The 13,986-nt window shown below is 40.4% G+C and overlaps 2 protein-coding genes across 3 annotated transcripts in view; both read left to right on the top strand.

Annotated features, from left to right (window-relative positions):
* The window catches only part of Adam19 (ADAM metallopeptidase domain 19), a 1,172,352-nt gene that overhangs the window by 259,260 nt on the left and 899,106 nt on the right, over positions 1-13,986 (top strand). The gene's annotated exons all lie outside the window — the stretch shown is intronic.
* LOC127219397 (zinc finger CCHC domain-containing protein 9-like) lies at positions 10,243-11,096 on the top strand. Its single transcript, XM_051180898.1, has one exon. It carries the CDS (start codon positions 10,415-10,417, stop codon positions 11,054-11,056), a length of 642 nt encoding a protein of 213 aa, XP_051036855.1. The 5' UTR covers positions 10,243-10,414; the 3' UTR covers positions 11,057-11,096.

Here is a 13,986-nt window from a genome sequence, read left to right as displayed (position 1 = left end):
TGAGAATGAAGAGAACTCTAACAAAGAGTTTTTCTCCTTGACTTTGAAGGGTTCCCCACCCCATATACTGATGGCTGCATTTTCTTTAACTGGCTACAGTGACACTCAATCAAGGGACATTCTACTTCTCAGAAAACACTGGGAATTCTAGGCAACAATTTAATTTTTACTTCTGCCTAAAGTGGTGGGAGGTTAAAGAGCCTGCAATGCCCAGGAAACCCGCAAAGCATTAAATAACCCAGAACGTCAACAGTGGTCTAGGCTACAAATCTTGGCCTAACACTCAACATGGCAGTAGTAGATGATGTGTTCTCACAGCACCCATTTGTTGCAATGATTTTGAATAGGGTTCCTCTGTAGCTTTGGAGCCTGTCCTGGAACTCACTGTAGACCAAATTGGCCTCAAATTCAGAGATCTGTCTGCCTTGTCCTTAGCCTCTGTCTCTGCCTCCTGAGAGCGGGGATTAAAGGTGTACACCACCTTGCCATTTGTTGCATTTTTAAACAGATTATTGAAAGATTCTACAGCAACTTTAAGTGTGTAACAAAACTGAGTGGACCCAGAGATTTCTGCCATGCCTCTAGTTCCTCTAGTCCTCCACCACTGGTTCTTTCTCTCTGCCACCCCTCCTCTCTCTCTCTCTCTCTCTCTCTCTCTCTCTCTCTCTCTCTCTCTCTCTCTGTGTATGTGTGTGTGTGTGTGTGTGTGTGTGTGTGTTTTCATGTAAGAAATTGAGACATAGAGATTGTCAGCTAGCAAGGGGTGGTTTTCTAGTGTGGAGAGGTCTGCAGAATTTGAAAGCTGTGGCTCTCATGTCCAGTACAACTCTTTCATGATGAGTTAATGTGGTAACAATACACATGCAGGTGGAGGAGGACAGGCTGTGTCTGTTTCTGAAGACCCAGGGCCCTTCGTTCAGAGCCCTGTATCTACTTTACACTCTCACCATTAGTTTCTAGAATGGACAGATGAGAATCTAAGACTCTGGAGACAAACTAACTTCAAAGAGTCAGCTCCTCTCGGCATTTAAATGCCTTTGTGGCCATTCCTCATTTTCCCAAGGAATCTTTGATATCAGTTGATGGGAGAGGTGAACATAAAAAAAAAATTCTGGATTCCAGTCAAAGTAATTCTGTTAGGGGTAGAAATGACTGGGTGAAACCTGAGGAGGGGAAATCACTTACAGCAGACCAACAGCTGGGCCCCAGTGACATCACTCCAGCAAATCAAAGGAAATGAGCTAATCAAATATGCATAAAAAAGCCTTTTGGGTTTGCTTGTATAGAAAGTTATAATTTGCTTTTAAGTAAGAGGTGAAAAAACGAATCTCTTTGAAATACATTGGCCCTGATATTTTGTTTCTTTCAATTGTTTTCAGTTATTAAAGCATGTGTGAGAAGAAAATTCTGCAAATATCCTCAGTTTCCTTGGTGATGGAAGGCATTGTCAAAAGAATGTTGTTTTTCACACGTCCCTGTTACTTGCTCCATATGTGATAGCCCCACTGGATACCTTCGTCCTCAGTGAAAAATAAATAAATACATATAAAGAGCCATCCATGGGTATTTTCACACTATCTCCTGCACTCCGGCTTTCCTTTTCTGTTGCAAGCAATTGGATGCCCACTGTAGTGATGAACTATATGTGAATCAAATTAAAGTTGAATTGTGGGTAAAATTAAAATTAAATAGTGTTAAGTAAAAGAGCCAAAAGACAAGGAATTCAAAGTCACTAACTCTGTTTAGGGCAAAGGAAGACTATCCCACAACTCCCTAAGGATGCAGGAGGGAGATGGAGGCAGACTGGCCTGGGGATTGGGGACACTGGTATAATCAGGGAAGGCACACAAGGAATGAAAGTGTTTAGAATTTCCTCAACTCTGTCTTTTACCTCTCCTGGCTTCTGATGGCAGAGCTGAACTAAGAAAAGTGGGCTGCATTTGGATACTGCTTTCAGAGACATGGCAGAGTGCTTAGGAGGCAATTCTTTGGAGGTTTGTCAGGGAAGGCTGTTGGGTTTGACCCTTGGATGAGAAAGATGTGATGAAAGAAAGGGTGTGGTTATAGTCCAGATACTTGTGATACAATGCCCTTCCTTTGAGATCATGCAGTAGCCAGATGCCAGTTCAGGTACTCCTAGTAATGACTATTTTATCATCAATATTGTGGTTGGAACATTTAACATGAGTCTCTCCTTTAAAATTTTAAGTGTGCAACACATTATTAATTATGGTCTCAGTGTGGTCCACTGGATCTCTCAAACATGTCCATCTTGTATAATCAAAATACTATGCCCAACAACTCCTCACTTACAGGAACTTCCTATTTCCTTCTCCTAGCCCTGGGCAACTATGATATTTTATTGATAATGTGGAATTATGTAAGAGCTCATCTTTTTGCTATGGTTTCAGTGTGTTTCCTTCACATCACATGGAATCCAATCCTCTGCTGTGGTTATGTATGGACACAAAGCCTACCGGGAAATGATGAAACATGGGGTTTTACCCACGTGTGACTACCTTATTGTTGTGAAAGGGTTGAGGGGAGCTAACTTGGGCACATTTTGCTCTGATTCCTGCATGCTTCCTCTGCTTCCTGTGCCCTGCTTCCTGTGATGGCGCAGAGGTCAGGGCACCTCTTGAAGCAGAGAACATCCTTCACCAGACCCTATTCTTGGACATTCAGACCTTGATTGAATATGAGTCGCCCATTGCTGAACAGCTTGTTGCCACTGCATAAAGAGATGGAGAGCTTTAGTTTGTTTTCAAATGGTTTTTTTCAATGGGGTCCAGGTGCATATCCTAAAGTTTCAGAGCCCAAAGTATCTGCCTTGTGGCTTTGGACTTGGCTGTCTGGACAGAGGAAGCCCTCACGGAGCCCCCACAATCTGAGCCCCTCAGTTTATGTCACTCCTCCTAGAGAAAAGGAGCTATTTGTTTGACTTCATTATAATATAACCAGACATTTCTTGCCTTTGTCTTTATTAGGGGTGTGTCCTTTCTGAAGAATTAAATGTAGACAATGCTTCAGAAAATCAATCTCAAGAAAGGTCTGAAAAAAAATGTTTTTCTCTACAACTAGCGCCAAAAAGCAAAACATGACTGAAAATTGGGTATTTTTCAAAAGTTCTGTATCGGTAATAAACCCACAGAACATGTTGAATAGCAATACTCATTAGGGAAATGTAACTCTAAACCATGGTGACATTTTACATTGAACACATTAGGTTGAACACTGTCAAAATCCCAGGTAATACCATGTGTTGGTGAGGATGAGTTAGAGGATGGTGTAGCTGTTGTGGCTATTAGCATATTGGTTACTTAGTAAATGGAAAATGGAAACTACTTCACAACTCAGCCACTTGACTTCTGGAGTCCCAAAGGGTTTTGACCCTACCTCTGTTCATGTCAGTTAAGTGTGGAAGCAAGTTGCTTTTGATGGAAGAAGGAATGAAAATATATACAATGGACTGTCACAGGGTGTTATCAACTGCATTCCAGGGCAAGCCCCATCCCAGGAGTAGCTGACCCACACAAAACTAACTCTTGTGGTTTTGTGGATTTTTTTTTTTGTTTCATTTTGGCTTTTTTTTGGGGGGGGGGTTGTCTTTTGCTTGTTTTGTGTTTTATGAGCTTTTTGGGGGGATTAAGAGGAATTTGGGGAGAGGTGAACATGATCAAAATATATTGTATGAAAAGTTTTAAATAATAAGAAAAAGTGAAAACTTTAGCTTTTTATTTTTCAGTGAGAGAGAGAGAGAGTACACACAATATGGAGTCAGGGATGTAGCTCAAATGGTAGAGTCCTTGCCAGCAATCACAAAGCCATGGGTTCATTCCCCACCAATACGTAAAGTTGGGCATGGTAATATATCCCTGGAATCCCAGAACTCAATAGGTAGAGACAAGAAGATCAGAAGGTCAGGGTCATTTTCAGCTGCATGGTAAGTTTGAGGCCCACCTGAGCTACATGAGACCCTGCCTTAAACAAAGAAAACTCTAAATAAAGAATATGTTCTTCATCAGCCTTGATGAAGGAGGAAAATTCTGGCACATGTTACAATGTGGGGTGTTATACTAAATATTTCAGCTATAAAAGAGCTAATCATTGTATGATCTAGAATTGATCACTTCATATACGGAGGTAAGATGGCTTCTGTGAGAAGCCCAAAGAATGGGCAGTGGGAAGTTGTTTCCTCCTTGGCACAGAGTTCCAGGTTTTCAGGATGAAGAATTTTGGAGATGGTTGGTGTGCTGGTTATAGGACATCACACATTCTCTGAACACCATTTAATGCTGTTTAACACAGCTAATTGGTTAAATGATAGGTATCTAAGAACAAATGAAATAGAAAGTCTTTAGGATAGCTAACATTGAAGATCTCCACCCCCCCCCCAAAAAGGCACATGGAAATCTGCTATTGCAGAAGCTTCCTTTAAAAAACCATTTGTCCATATACATGATAAGAGTTAAAACAGAGTCACCCTCTAACAGGGCAACAATGCCCCTATAAGCTAACAATGAAAATTCCCAGTGCCAAGAATTGGTTTCTTCTTTTGGCCAGTGATCACCAAACATTATAGTTTATTTCCAATATTCACATTTACATTCTAAAACTCCATTGTAAGACTTACTTGTTAAAGACATCATATTGTGGAGTCATAGAATGTGGCAAAATCAAGCTGGTACTGGCTTGGAAGTTTCATCTTTACTGGTTAGCTTTCATATTGCTGGAAGGTTCTATGCATGCTATTAGAGGAGAAAAGTAATCATTAATCGTACTTAGGTATGAACCTTGTGAGCTACAATAATGACAGGCCTGCTAAGATATTCCCAATGGTGTAACAATGGCACAAACACCAGGGGAGTAAATAACCACTTTTTGAGTGGATTTAAGTCCTACTCCACAAGATTAAATCCATACCTAGCATTACTAGTTGGCTCAGAACCTACAGCTAAAAAGGTCCTAGATCTTAGGGGCAAACCAATGACTATTATGCTGCTAAATGGATATAATATTTAAACCAAATCCTAATGGCTTATTGTTATATACATAGATCATTGCATGTTTCATCTTCATCTACAAAGTATATGGTGATTGACACAGAGATGAACAACTGTAGAATTCTCAGTCCTTAATGGAACATACATACCAAACACTCAGTTATCTCAAGGCTCAAAGATGATTGAGGAAGAGTCAGTAGAAAGGGTGTAAAAGCTAGAGGCCTATCACTGTAAGGAAGCTGTTTTCCTTGACAACACCAGAGAAACTGAACATAGGAACTCACAGAAGTTGAGACATCATGCATAAGACCTGTACAAACACAAGCAGACTAAACCTCAGCAAGAAGACTAAGGTTGGACAAGAAATCTCACCATGGAACTATTGCCATTGTTAACTTCAGAGAGGGGGAGACAGTGTCTTTACAAAATGTATGTAGGGTAAAAGGAACAAAAGAAAATCTCCCTACCACTGACCTGTCTACTCGTGTTAGGAGTCTTGGAAATCCCTATTCCCCCGGGACTCAGAGTTAATGGCCAAACAATGTTTCAGAGTTAAGGATGCATGCTCCAGAGACTCCATAAAACCCTGGTCCTCCACCCAGCTCACTGCTGTCTGTGTTCCTACTCAAAGGCAGCTGCCATTCTGGCCTTCTGCCTAATAAATCTCGCATATGGTATTTATTGTATGGTATGACTTTGTGCTATTCCTTGGCTCCTAGCTGTCAAAATGCTCTCACAAGAAAAAACCCTTATAATGTAGCCCCTGGTAAGTCAACCACACTCCCATGGAAGACCACATATCCAAAAATATATGGGGAACACACATTGGTCTTAATGGGATTGTTAAAAAGAATGATGTTTATGCAAAGAGAGTAGATATTGGAAGATTGAGGGAGCAAGGGATGCATATACCATGTTTTCATTTTAATTTTTATGCATTTAGGTAAATGTCTTTCATAGGAGGAAGTGCAGCTTAGAGGTCATAGCTGCCCAGTGATTTGAAAACATAGATGATAAATACTGTTGCTATTTACTCAGTATAGCTACTACACTAGGGGACTGCACAGGATTCTCATTTAACCTTGACCACATAAGCTAGGTATCCTTGTTCTTTGTTTCAGATGAGGGAACGGGTTCAAAGAGAGTAAACGTTTTTTCCATCCATTTGTGTTAGCCAGCTAGATATCACCAAGGTGAATACCTAAAAAAACTACACACAATGCAGAGTTTTAGAAGTTCTAAATTCTGATGAATTGGAAATTTTGTTTGTTCTTTTGAATCTCTGGTAGGGCAGCACATGCAGGGAGCATGTGGTTGAGCAACATTATTCTCCTCGTGGTCCTGAAGTGAGCAAGAAGGCAAAGAGTGTACCAAAGTATACCTTGAGGATACAACGTGATGAGCTAAAACCTCACAAAGCACCCCACCACTTGAAGATCTACCCCTCACCTAAGCACCATCCTAGGCATTAAAACTCGAACAAATGATTCTTCTAGAGACCGTCAAGGTCTAATCTATAGCGACCATGTGGGTTGGAGTCCAAACTACGTGGGTATGCTACCTCATGTAGCTTTCATTCGCTAAATCTTAAAACTAGAAATATTCCCCTGCTTTATTTAAAAAGAGTAAAATGAGATGCAGAAGCTGTATCTATGACAGCTGTGGAAAGAGATAGGGCCAGGATACAACTCAAACTTGAGTAAATCCATATTCCATTTCTACTACAATCCACTCAAACACTGATGTTCTTAGAACAAATTTGTTTTCTAAGTGACTTCCATATTTATTTGATGAGTCAGGAGGTATATTCCATTCTGTTTCCATTTTAGAGGTAATACTACTTTTTTCCAATTAAAAACCATTTTATGTGCATGGGTGTTTCTATGTACATGTAGAGCCTGTAGAGGCCAGGAGAGGGCGTCAGATATATGAAACAGAGTGTTGTGAGTCACCAGCATGTGTTCTGGGGGTTGAACCCCTGGTTTCTGGAAGAGTAGGGAGTGCTGAGCCACCTCTCTAGCCCCGAGATGAGGATTCTTAGGCTCATAAAAACTGGGTAAACTTAACCAGGGATACAGAGCTAATGGTTGGTGGCATAAGGATACAAAGCCAGGCAGACAGGCTCCAAGATAGCCATGCTCTATAAACACTCAGTTACTAATTATCATGTAATTAGAATTGGCCCTGAGGATTTTGTGGGAAGGTGCCTGCACCAACCAACTTTGATTAAGTGAGATGTTTAAGGTTGGAATTGGATGATTCCCAGTTTAGAAACCAAAAGGCCTATTTATTTCGTTGGATTTCTTCCCTTATATTTCAATTGAGCTTGTTTGTGTATGTTTCCATCTAAGTGTTATTAAGTCCTTATGCTGCTGTGTTCAATGAAGCCATCTGAGCTACTCAAGATAAACACTAAGTAGTCATCAAAGTGCTACCTGCTCTTGGTGAGTCTGTAGCTGAACTTTAAGGCACCTATGAGACATGTTTAGAGTTCAGCATGTCCTACTTCAGACGAAACTGCCCCTTGTGGTGCCATGGCCATATATGACATATGGCATAATTAGGACTGTGCAAAGAAGGTGAACTGCGGTATAAAAATTGGAGAGTTTATCCAAGTAAATAGCAATAGAGAAGTGGTGTGGGTCTGATTCAGTCCTTCATATCCTTCATGACAGAATACAAGGAGGAGGCTGTGTGTGCCTGCCTATATGCCTATGTGCTCTTGCTCTCTCTCTCCCTTCCTCCCTCTCTCCCTCTCATCCCCCTCTCTCTCCATCTCACCCCCCCTTTCTCCTTCTCTCCCTCCCTCTCCCCCCCTCTGTGTGTTAAAGTGTGCTTATGTGCAGGTGTACATGATGTATGTATGCATATAGAACCAGAAGATGATCTCAGGTATCTTTATCTACAATGTTCCACCTTAACTTTTGAAGCAGGATCTCTCACTGAACCTGGAGCTAGCCATTTGGCTAAAAAGCTGTTCTACAAACTCCATAGATCATCCTGTGATGGGAGATGCCATTATGTATATATGTTTCTCATACTGATTAATGAATAAAGCACTGTTGGCCAATAGGAAAGGAAGATAGGAAGGACTAGGAGACAAGGAGGAAAGAGGAAGTAGTAAGGAGGAGTTGAAATGGAGAGTCTGGAGAAAGCAGAACTGCCGTTCCTCTGCTCTCGGTAAGACCACGTGGAAATACATAGAAATGGGTTAATACTTAAGACAGAGCTAGCCGATAAGAAACAAGTAACTGGCCAACAGAATTATAACTAATACAGAGTCTCGGTGTGTTAATTGGGGCTGGTGCGGCGGCGGGACAAGACCCATGACAGGTGGAAAATCCTTACACCTTACATATGGTGCCCATGTGGCTAATAAGAACTCCACTTAAAATTTAACAAAAGCTTTAAAAAAGGGTTTTAGAAACAAAAGAACAGAGACAAGCAAGGTTTCTTGGTAACAGCATTTTTCTCGGTTGGACTCTGACTTGTGAGAGACAAGCAGATTGCACAGCTCCTTTAAGGGAAATTTCCTGACTCAGCATAAGTGGCAAAAAAACTGTATGGCTTTTAAATAACTCTGCTAACAATTCATTGGTGTGTATGAGAGCTGGCAATGGCAGGGCCCACATCTCCAAGCCGACAGCATGGGGCTGGATGGCAGTACAGACCAAGGCAGTAAGCACACAGCTCTCAGTGCTGGCGGTAATATAGCCGCTGCTATAGCCGCTGCCATGTTTGATAAACCGCTGCAGAAACAACTATAAATTTCATTTTAGCAATGTTGTTGTTTACCAGATAAAAGACTCGTGGCCAGAAAAAGATAAAGATTTACAGTAAAGACAGATTCACATTAAGAAAACCTCTAAAGGTTTACAGTGTGTTTTAAAATATATGTAGGCTTGGGAGAGAATAAAAAAATGGTTTTAAAAAGACAGAACAGCTGGGTGTGGCGGCACACGCCTTTAATCCCAGCACTTGAGAGACAGAGGCAAGCAGATCTTGTGATTTCAAAGTAAACCTGGTATGCAGAGTAAATTCCAGGACAGATAAGAGATACACAGAGAAACCCTGTCTCAAAAAAAAAAAAAAAAAAAAAAAAAAAAAAAAAAAAAAAAAAAAAAAAAAAAGAAACAGAATAATAAAAAAGCCACAGATGGAGAGAATTTGTATACTGTATGGTATTATATTATATTGTCTTTGTATTGTTTGACTACTGAGGAAACAACAACTGTTAAAACAAGTGCTGCTGAATTAATTCAATTTATATATTTTAAAAATGCTTTGACTCCAAAATTCAAGTCTAAGGACAAGTTACTGGGGAAAAGGATTTCTATTTTTGTTTCCACAGAAAATAAAAAGCTGTGGATTCCTTCCAGACTAATGTGGTTTGATCAAGCCAGACCCCCTGAAACAGAGTTCCTGGTGATCCAACATTCAAAACAGCTTGAACATGGCAGCCTTGCAGACTACAGCCAAGATATCTGCGGCTTCTTAGGATCCCCATGACAGCGCCCCCTATCAGCAGGAAGTAGTTTGGAAAGAATGACGCCCAAATTCCCAAATATTGTTTATAAATGTTTGTTTTCATTTAAGTGGGCTTGGTTATAAATGATTAATGATCACAGCCAATTCTTTATAAAGGATATTACGGTATAGAAATGAATACTTTGTTTTGGAATGGATTTTCATTTATTGATATAAATTTAAGATCAATTTTGTAATTAAGTATATTTCTCCTTTTGTTTAGGTATTGTGTTTAGAATGTAATGTATAATTCAATACAGATTATAGATAGAACCTATGATAGTCAGATATTATAGTTAAGTTAGTTAAGATTTCTAGATATGCAGACATGTATTTGAGATGGATAGGCATTCTTCAAACCTTTCAAAGACCTACAGAATATGGTATATAAAATGGTTTAGGGTTTTTCTTGACAGTAAGACATAAATGCTCCTGGCAACACCACCTGCGTCAAAAAGGAAGATGGACATTGAAGAAACTCGTTATGGAGTTTACTTCCAATATGGCAAGACTAGCCATTTGGACAAGATACTGCTCTTATCTGGACTGTTTGACTTTATGCTGTATAAACTGGACATGCAGGACCCACAAAAAAGTGACTGCTGATTCAAGATGGACATTGCTACAGAGATCCTGCTTCATGGAAGAGTCTGCCAGACAGTCTGCAGGACACAGAGAAAAGTGACTGACAGGAGGATTCCCAGCAGGTCTTTGAAGTGCCTGTGCTGAAACCATGACCAGATGGGCTAGAGTGACTACCTCAAATAGTAAGAGACCCTTGTCTGCGACATCATGGGAGGACATGAAGAAAGGATCTGCAGAGAGCTCAGACCAAAGTCTTCCAAAGCATAAACAACGTCAGTTTGGTAGGCTACCCCTTAAAAATGATACCCCTCAAGCAAAACATAAAAAGAACAAAAAGAAAAGAGTACTTAAATGAGGATGTGAATGGATTCATGGAATACCTAAAACAGAATTCGCAGAGGCTTCACAATGGAGAGTTGATAGCAACAGACAGCCAGGAAGTCCGGAAAGAAGTCGCAGTGGCCTTAAAGAAAGACAACCAATGGGAAGAAAGACGGTTAAAAAGACAAGCAGCAAAGAAGAATGCAATGGTATGTTTCCATTGTAGAAGACCTGGGCATGGAGTTGCCGATTGCCCGGCTGCACTGGAAAGTCAGGACATGGGCACTGGCATTTGTTACCGCTGCGGGTCCACAGAGCACGAGATCACAAAGTGCAGAGCTAGCATAGACCCTGCTCTTGGTGAATTTCCTTTTGCAAAATGTTTTGTCTGTGGAGAACTCGGGCATCTGTCCAGGTCCTGCCCTGAAAATCCCAAAGGAGTCTATGCTGACGGTGGCGGCTGTACACTCTGCGGCTCTGTGGGACATTTTAAGAAAGATTGCCCTGAAAATCAGAATTCAGATCGGATGGTCACAGTTGGTCGCTGGACACAGGGAATGAGTGCAGACTATGAAGAAGTTCTGGATCTGCCCAAAGCGCAGAAACCGAAAACTAAGTAGCCAAAGTTGTTCATTTTTAATAAGAGTTGATTATGTTGTTAATTACCACCTCTCTGTTACTTTCCACATAGTAGGCCTTTACAGGTTAGCGCCGGGTACCTGTGGAGGCAAGCCTGTATTATAGACACCACTATGACCTTGGTGGAATTACATTGCTTGTATTCTGTCTATCAAGGAGTACAAGGTGATTAATTGTACTCTCTAGACTCCTGTGTGTGTGTGTGTGTGTGTGTGTGTGTGTGTGTGTGTGTGTGTGTGTGCGCGCGTGCGTGCGCACGTACGTGCACTTGAAACAGATTCTATGTTTTTATGTAGCTCAGGTTGGCTTCAAACTAGTAATCCTGCCTCAGAACCCTGAGTGCTGAGATTACAGGTATGTGCCTAAGAACATAATTAACACACAGAACTTAGACCTAACTGACTGTACACTTGACTGACCGTCATCTCTGTAAATCTAAATTATGCATCAAAATTGATCACCTCTAAACAAAACACACAGCTTCAAGTTTGTGAATAAGTAAAATTTTGTTATTCTTAATTCAGAGTATCAAGTTACTGTAATAGAAATTTATTTATATGTTGTCACAAAATCTGTAATTTTTAGTACAGAATAAACTATATCAGCTGTTAAAAAAAAAAGAAAAAGAAAAGTGACTGACAAACTGCCAGTACAAAAAGACAGTTTAAAGTTTCCTGCTTTGCTGAAGAGTGTGCTAGACACACTATGGCCTATGGGCTGAAGATGGAAGGTTACAGAAAAACTTCAGGTGACTTACCAGGCAGTGAGTTGTCTCTTGCATTTCTAGAGTTTATATACTATCCTTTTGTGGTCTTTGAAGGAGTTGAAGACATAGTTATGGTTATAGTTTTCCTTAGTTAGGAGTAAAGATAAGTTACAAAGACTTTAGACTCACAAAGCTAGGATAGATGATAGAATGTTTTCTTTAAATCTTACTAAATGTTAAGGGACTAAATATTGTTAACTGTGATTCTTATTTGATAACTGTTATATGATATGTTTTGCTATGTTTAAGGTTAAAACCCTTCTTTTTATTTAGACAGAAAAGAGGAGATGATGGGAGATGTCATTATGTATATATGTTTCTCATACTGACTAATGAATAAAGCACTGTTAGCCGATAGGAAAGGAAGATAGGAGGGGCTAGGAGACAAGGAGGAAAGAGGAAGTAGTAAGGAGGAGTCGAAATGGAGAGTCTGGAGAAAGGTCTCGGTTAGACCATGTGGAAATACATAGAAATGGGTTAATACTTAAGACAGAGCTAGCCGATAAGAAACAAGTAACTGGCCAACAGAATTATATCTAATACAGAGTCTCGGTGTGTTAATTGGGGCTGGTGCGGCAGCGGGACAAAACCAGGCAGCAGGCAGAAATTCCTTACACCTTACACTCCTGTGTCAACTTTCCCAACCTTGATGTTAAGATCTTAGTGTACCTGTATTTTTACTTGGGTTATTTGGGATCAAACATAGATGGCAATGCTTACACAACACACACTTTACCCACTGAGCAAACTTCCCAGCCCAGGAGAGACTCTTCTTGAACAGAGAAGGAAAGCAAAGAAAACAGTTGACTGGTTACAGTTACGTGCTTAACTTCCTTTAGAAAGTCCTTGGTTATATAACTTTTTGACTGCTTCTAATTGGCTAGGTCTTTTTTTAAAAAAAATATACAATATAGGCATTTACAAAAACAACCAATTTGTGTTTCTAATGTCTGTGAGTCATACAAGGGTAAAAATGGGTGCTACCTGTTCAGGCATTCTTCTGGCCTGGTCTCTATTTTGGGTTACTGTAACAGCCTTGTATGGTCAGGATCTAGGCTGTTTCTCAGAGTTGGCATAATGGACACTGGAGCAGGGTGTGGCTGGTTGATTTTATAGGCCTCAAGACATTGGGACATTGAGTTAGCTCTAGCCTGGGGTGCCCACCTAGAGTCATCTTCCCTCTAGGGTGGTTTCACTTGGGAGACTCCCACATAATGTCTACTCATCTGGTATGTTATCTGAGATGTTCTTGTCTATGTTTGCTCCCCTGGAATATTCTCATCTTGGGTTCTAATCCATAGAACTCTCAGAAGAGACAGAATCACCCTCAGTCTCCACCAAGCTCATAGGTACCTTATTGTTTGGTGTATAAAATTCTCTTCTATTGTTGGTTGTGAGCCTAGCCTTTAACAGCTGAGCCATCTCTCCAGCACCTGAAATTCTGTATAGCAATCCTTATAACAATTGGTCTTATATGAAAGAATGAGCAAAAGCCTTCACTCATGTTTCAGGATGCTCCAGTCTTCTGCGATGGGATAACCATCAAATAAATCCCTGGCCAGGATAGAAGGTGAGTAGAGATCTCTGCTGTTTTTGTTTGTCTAAAGTGTCAAAGATACTTTACTTTGCTTCAATATCTGGCACACATAGCCTCACTACACCTCTTCAATGGATATGTTTGTGGCTGTGAGTTGGCCACATGTCAGTGGGGTTCATGGAGTATGGTGAGGTAAGGATATAACTTGGGTTGCAGAGGAATAATTAAGGGTTTTAATCTCACTCTAGTTTGATAAACATACTGAGAACTGTGGGCAAAGGTTCAGTGTAGGTCAAGAAAACACAGTTGAACAAATCAAAGTAGCCTAAAAAAGAGCATGAATTTCATGACTGCATTCCCAAAAAATGCAAGATTATTTAATGCACAGAGCTACAGCCTGGTGACAAAGGGTAGGCACTGGTCACAAAGATTGGTACATATCTCTAGTGTGCTATTTGCAAGCTGGGTAAAAGTGAACACATTATATAATGGTGTAAAACAAGGATTATTTTGGGATATAGCTACTTCTTAGGATTATGGGGGCAACTAAAATAAAGGGAAATGCAAGAGAGGTTTAGGATAGTCCCTGAGATATGGGAGCTAGTAGT

This window comes from Phodopus roborovskii, unplaced genomic scaffold, assembly GCF_943737965.1.
Source record: "Phodopus roborovskii unplaced genomic scaffold, PHOROB, whole genome shotgun sequence".
In the NCBI taxonomy this organism is placed as follows: Eukaryota; Metazoa; Chordata; class Mammalia; order Rodentia; family Cricetidae; genus Phodopus; species Phodopus roborovskii.
This window is presented reverse-complemented; position numbering and strand designations above follow the sequence as displayed.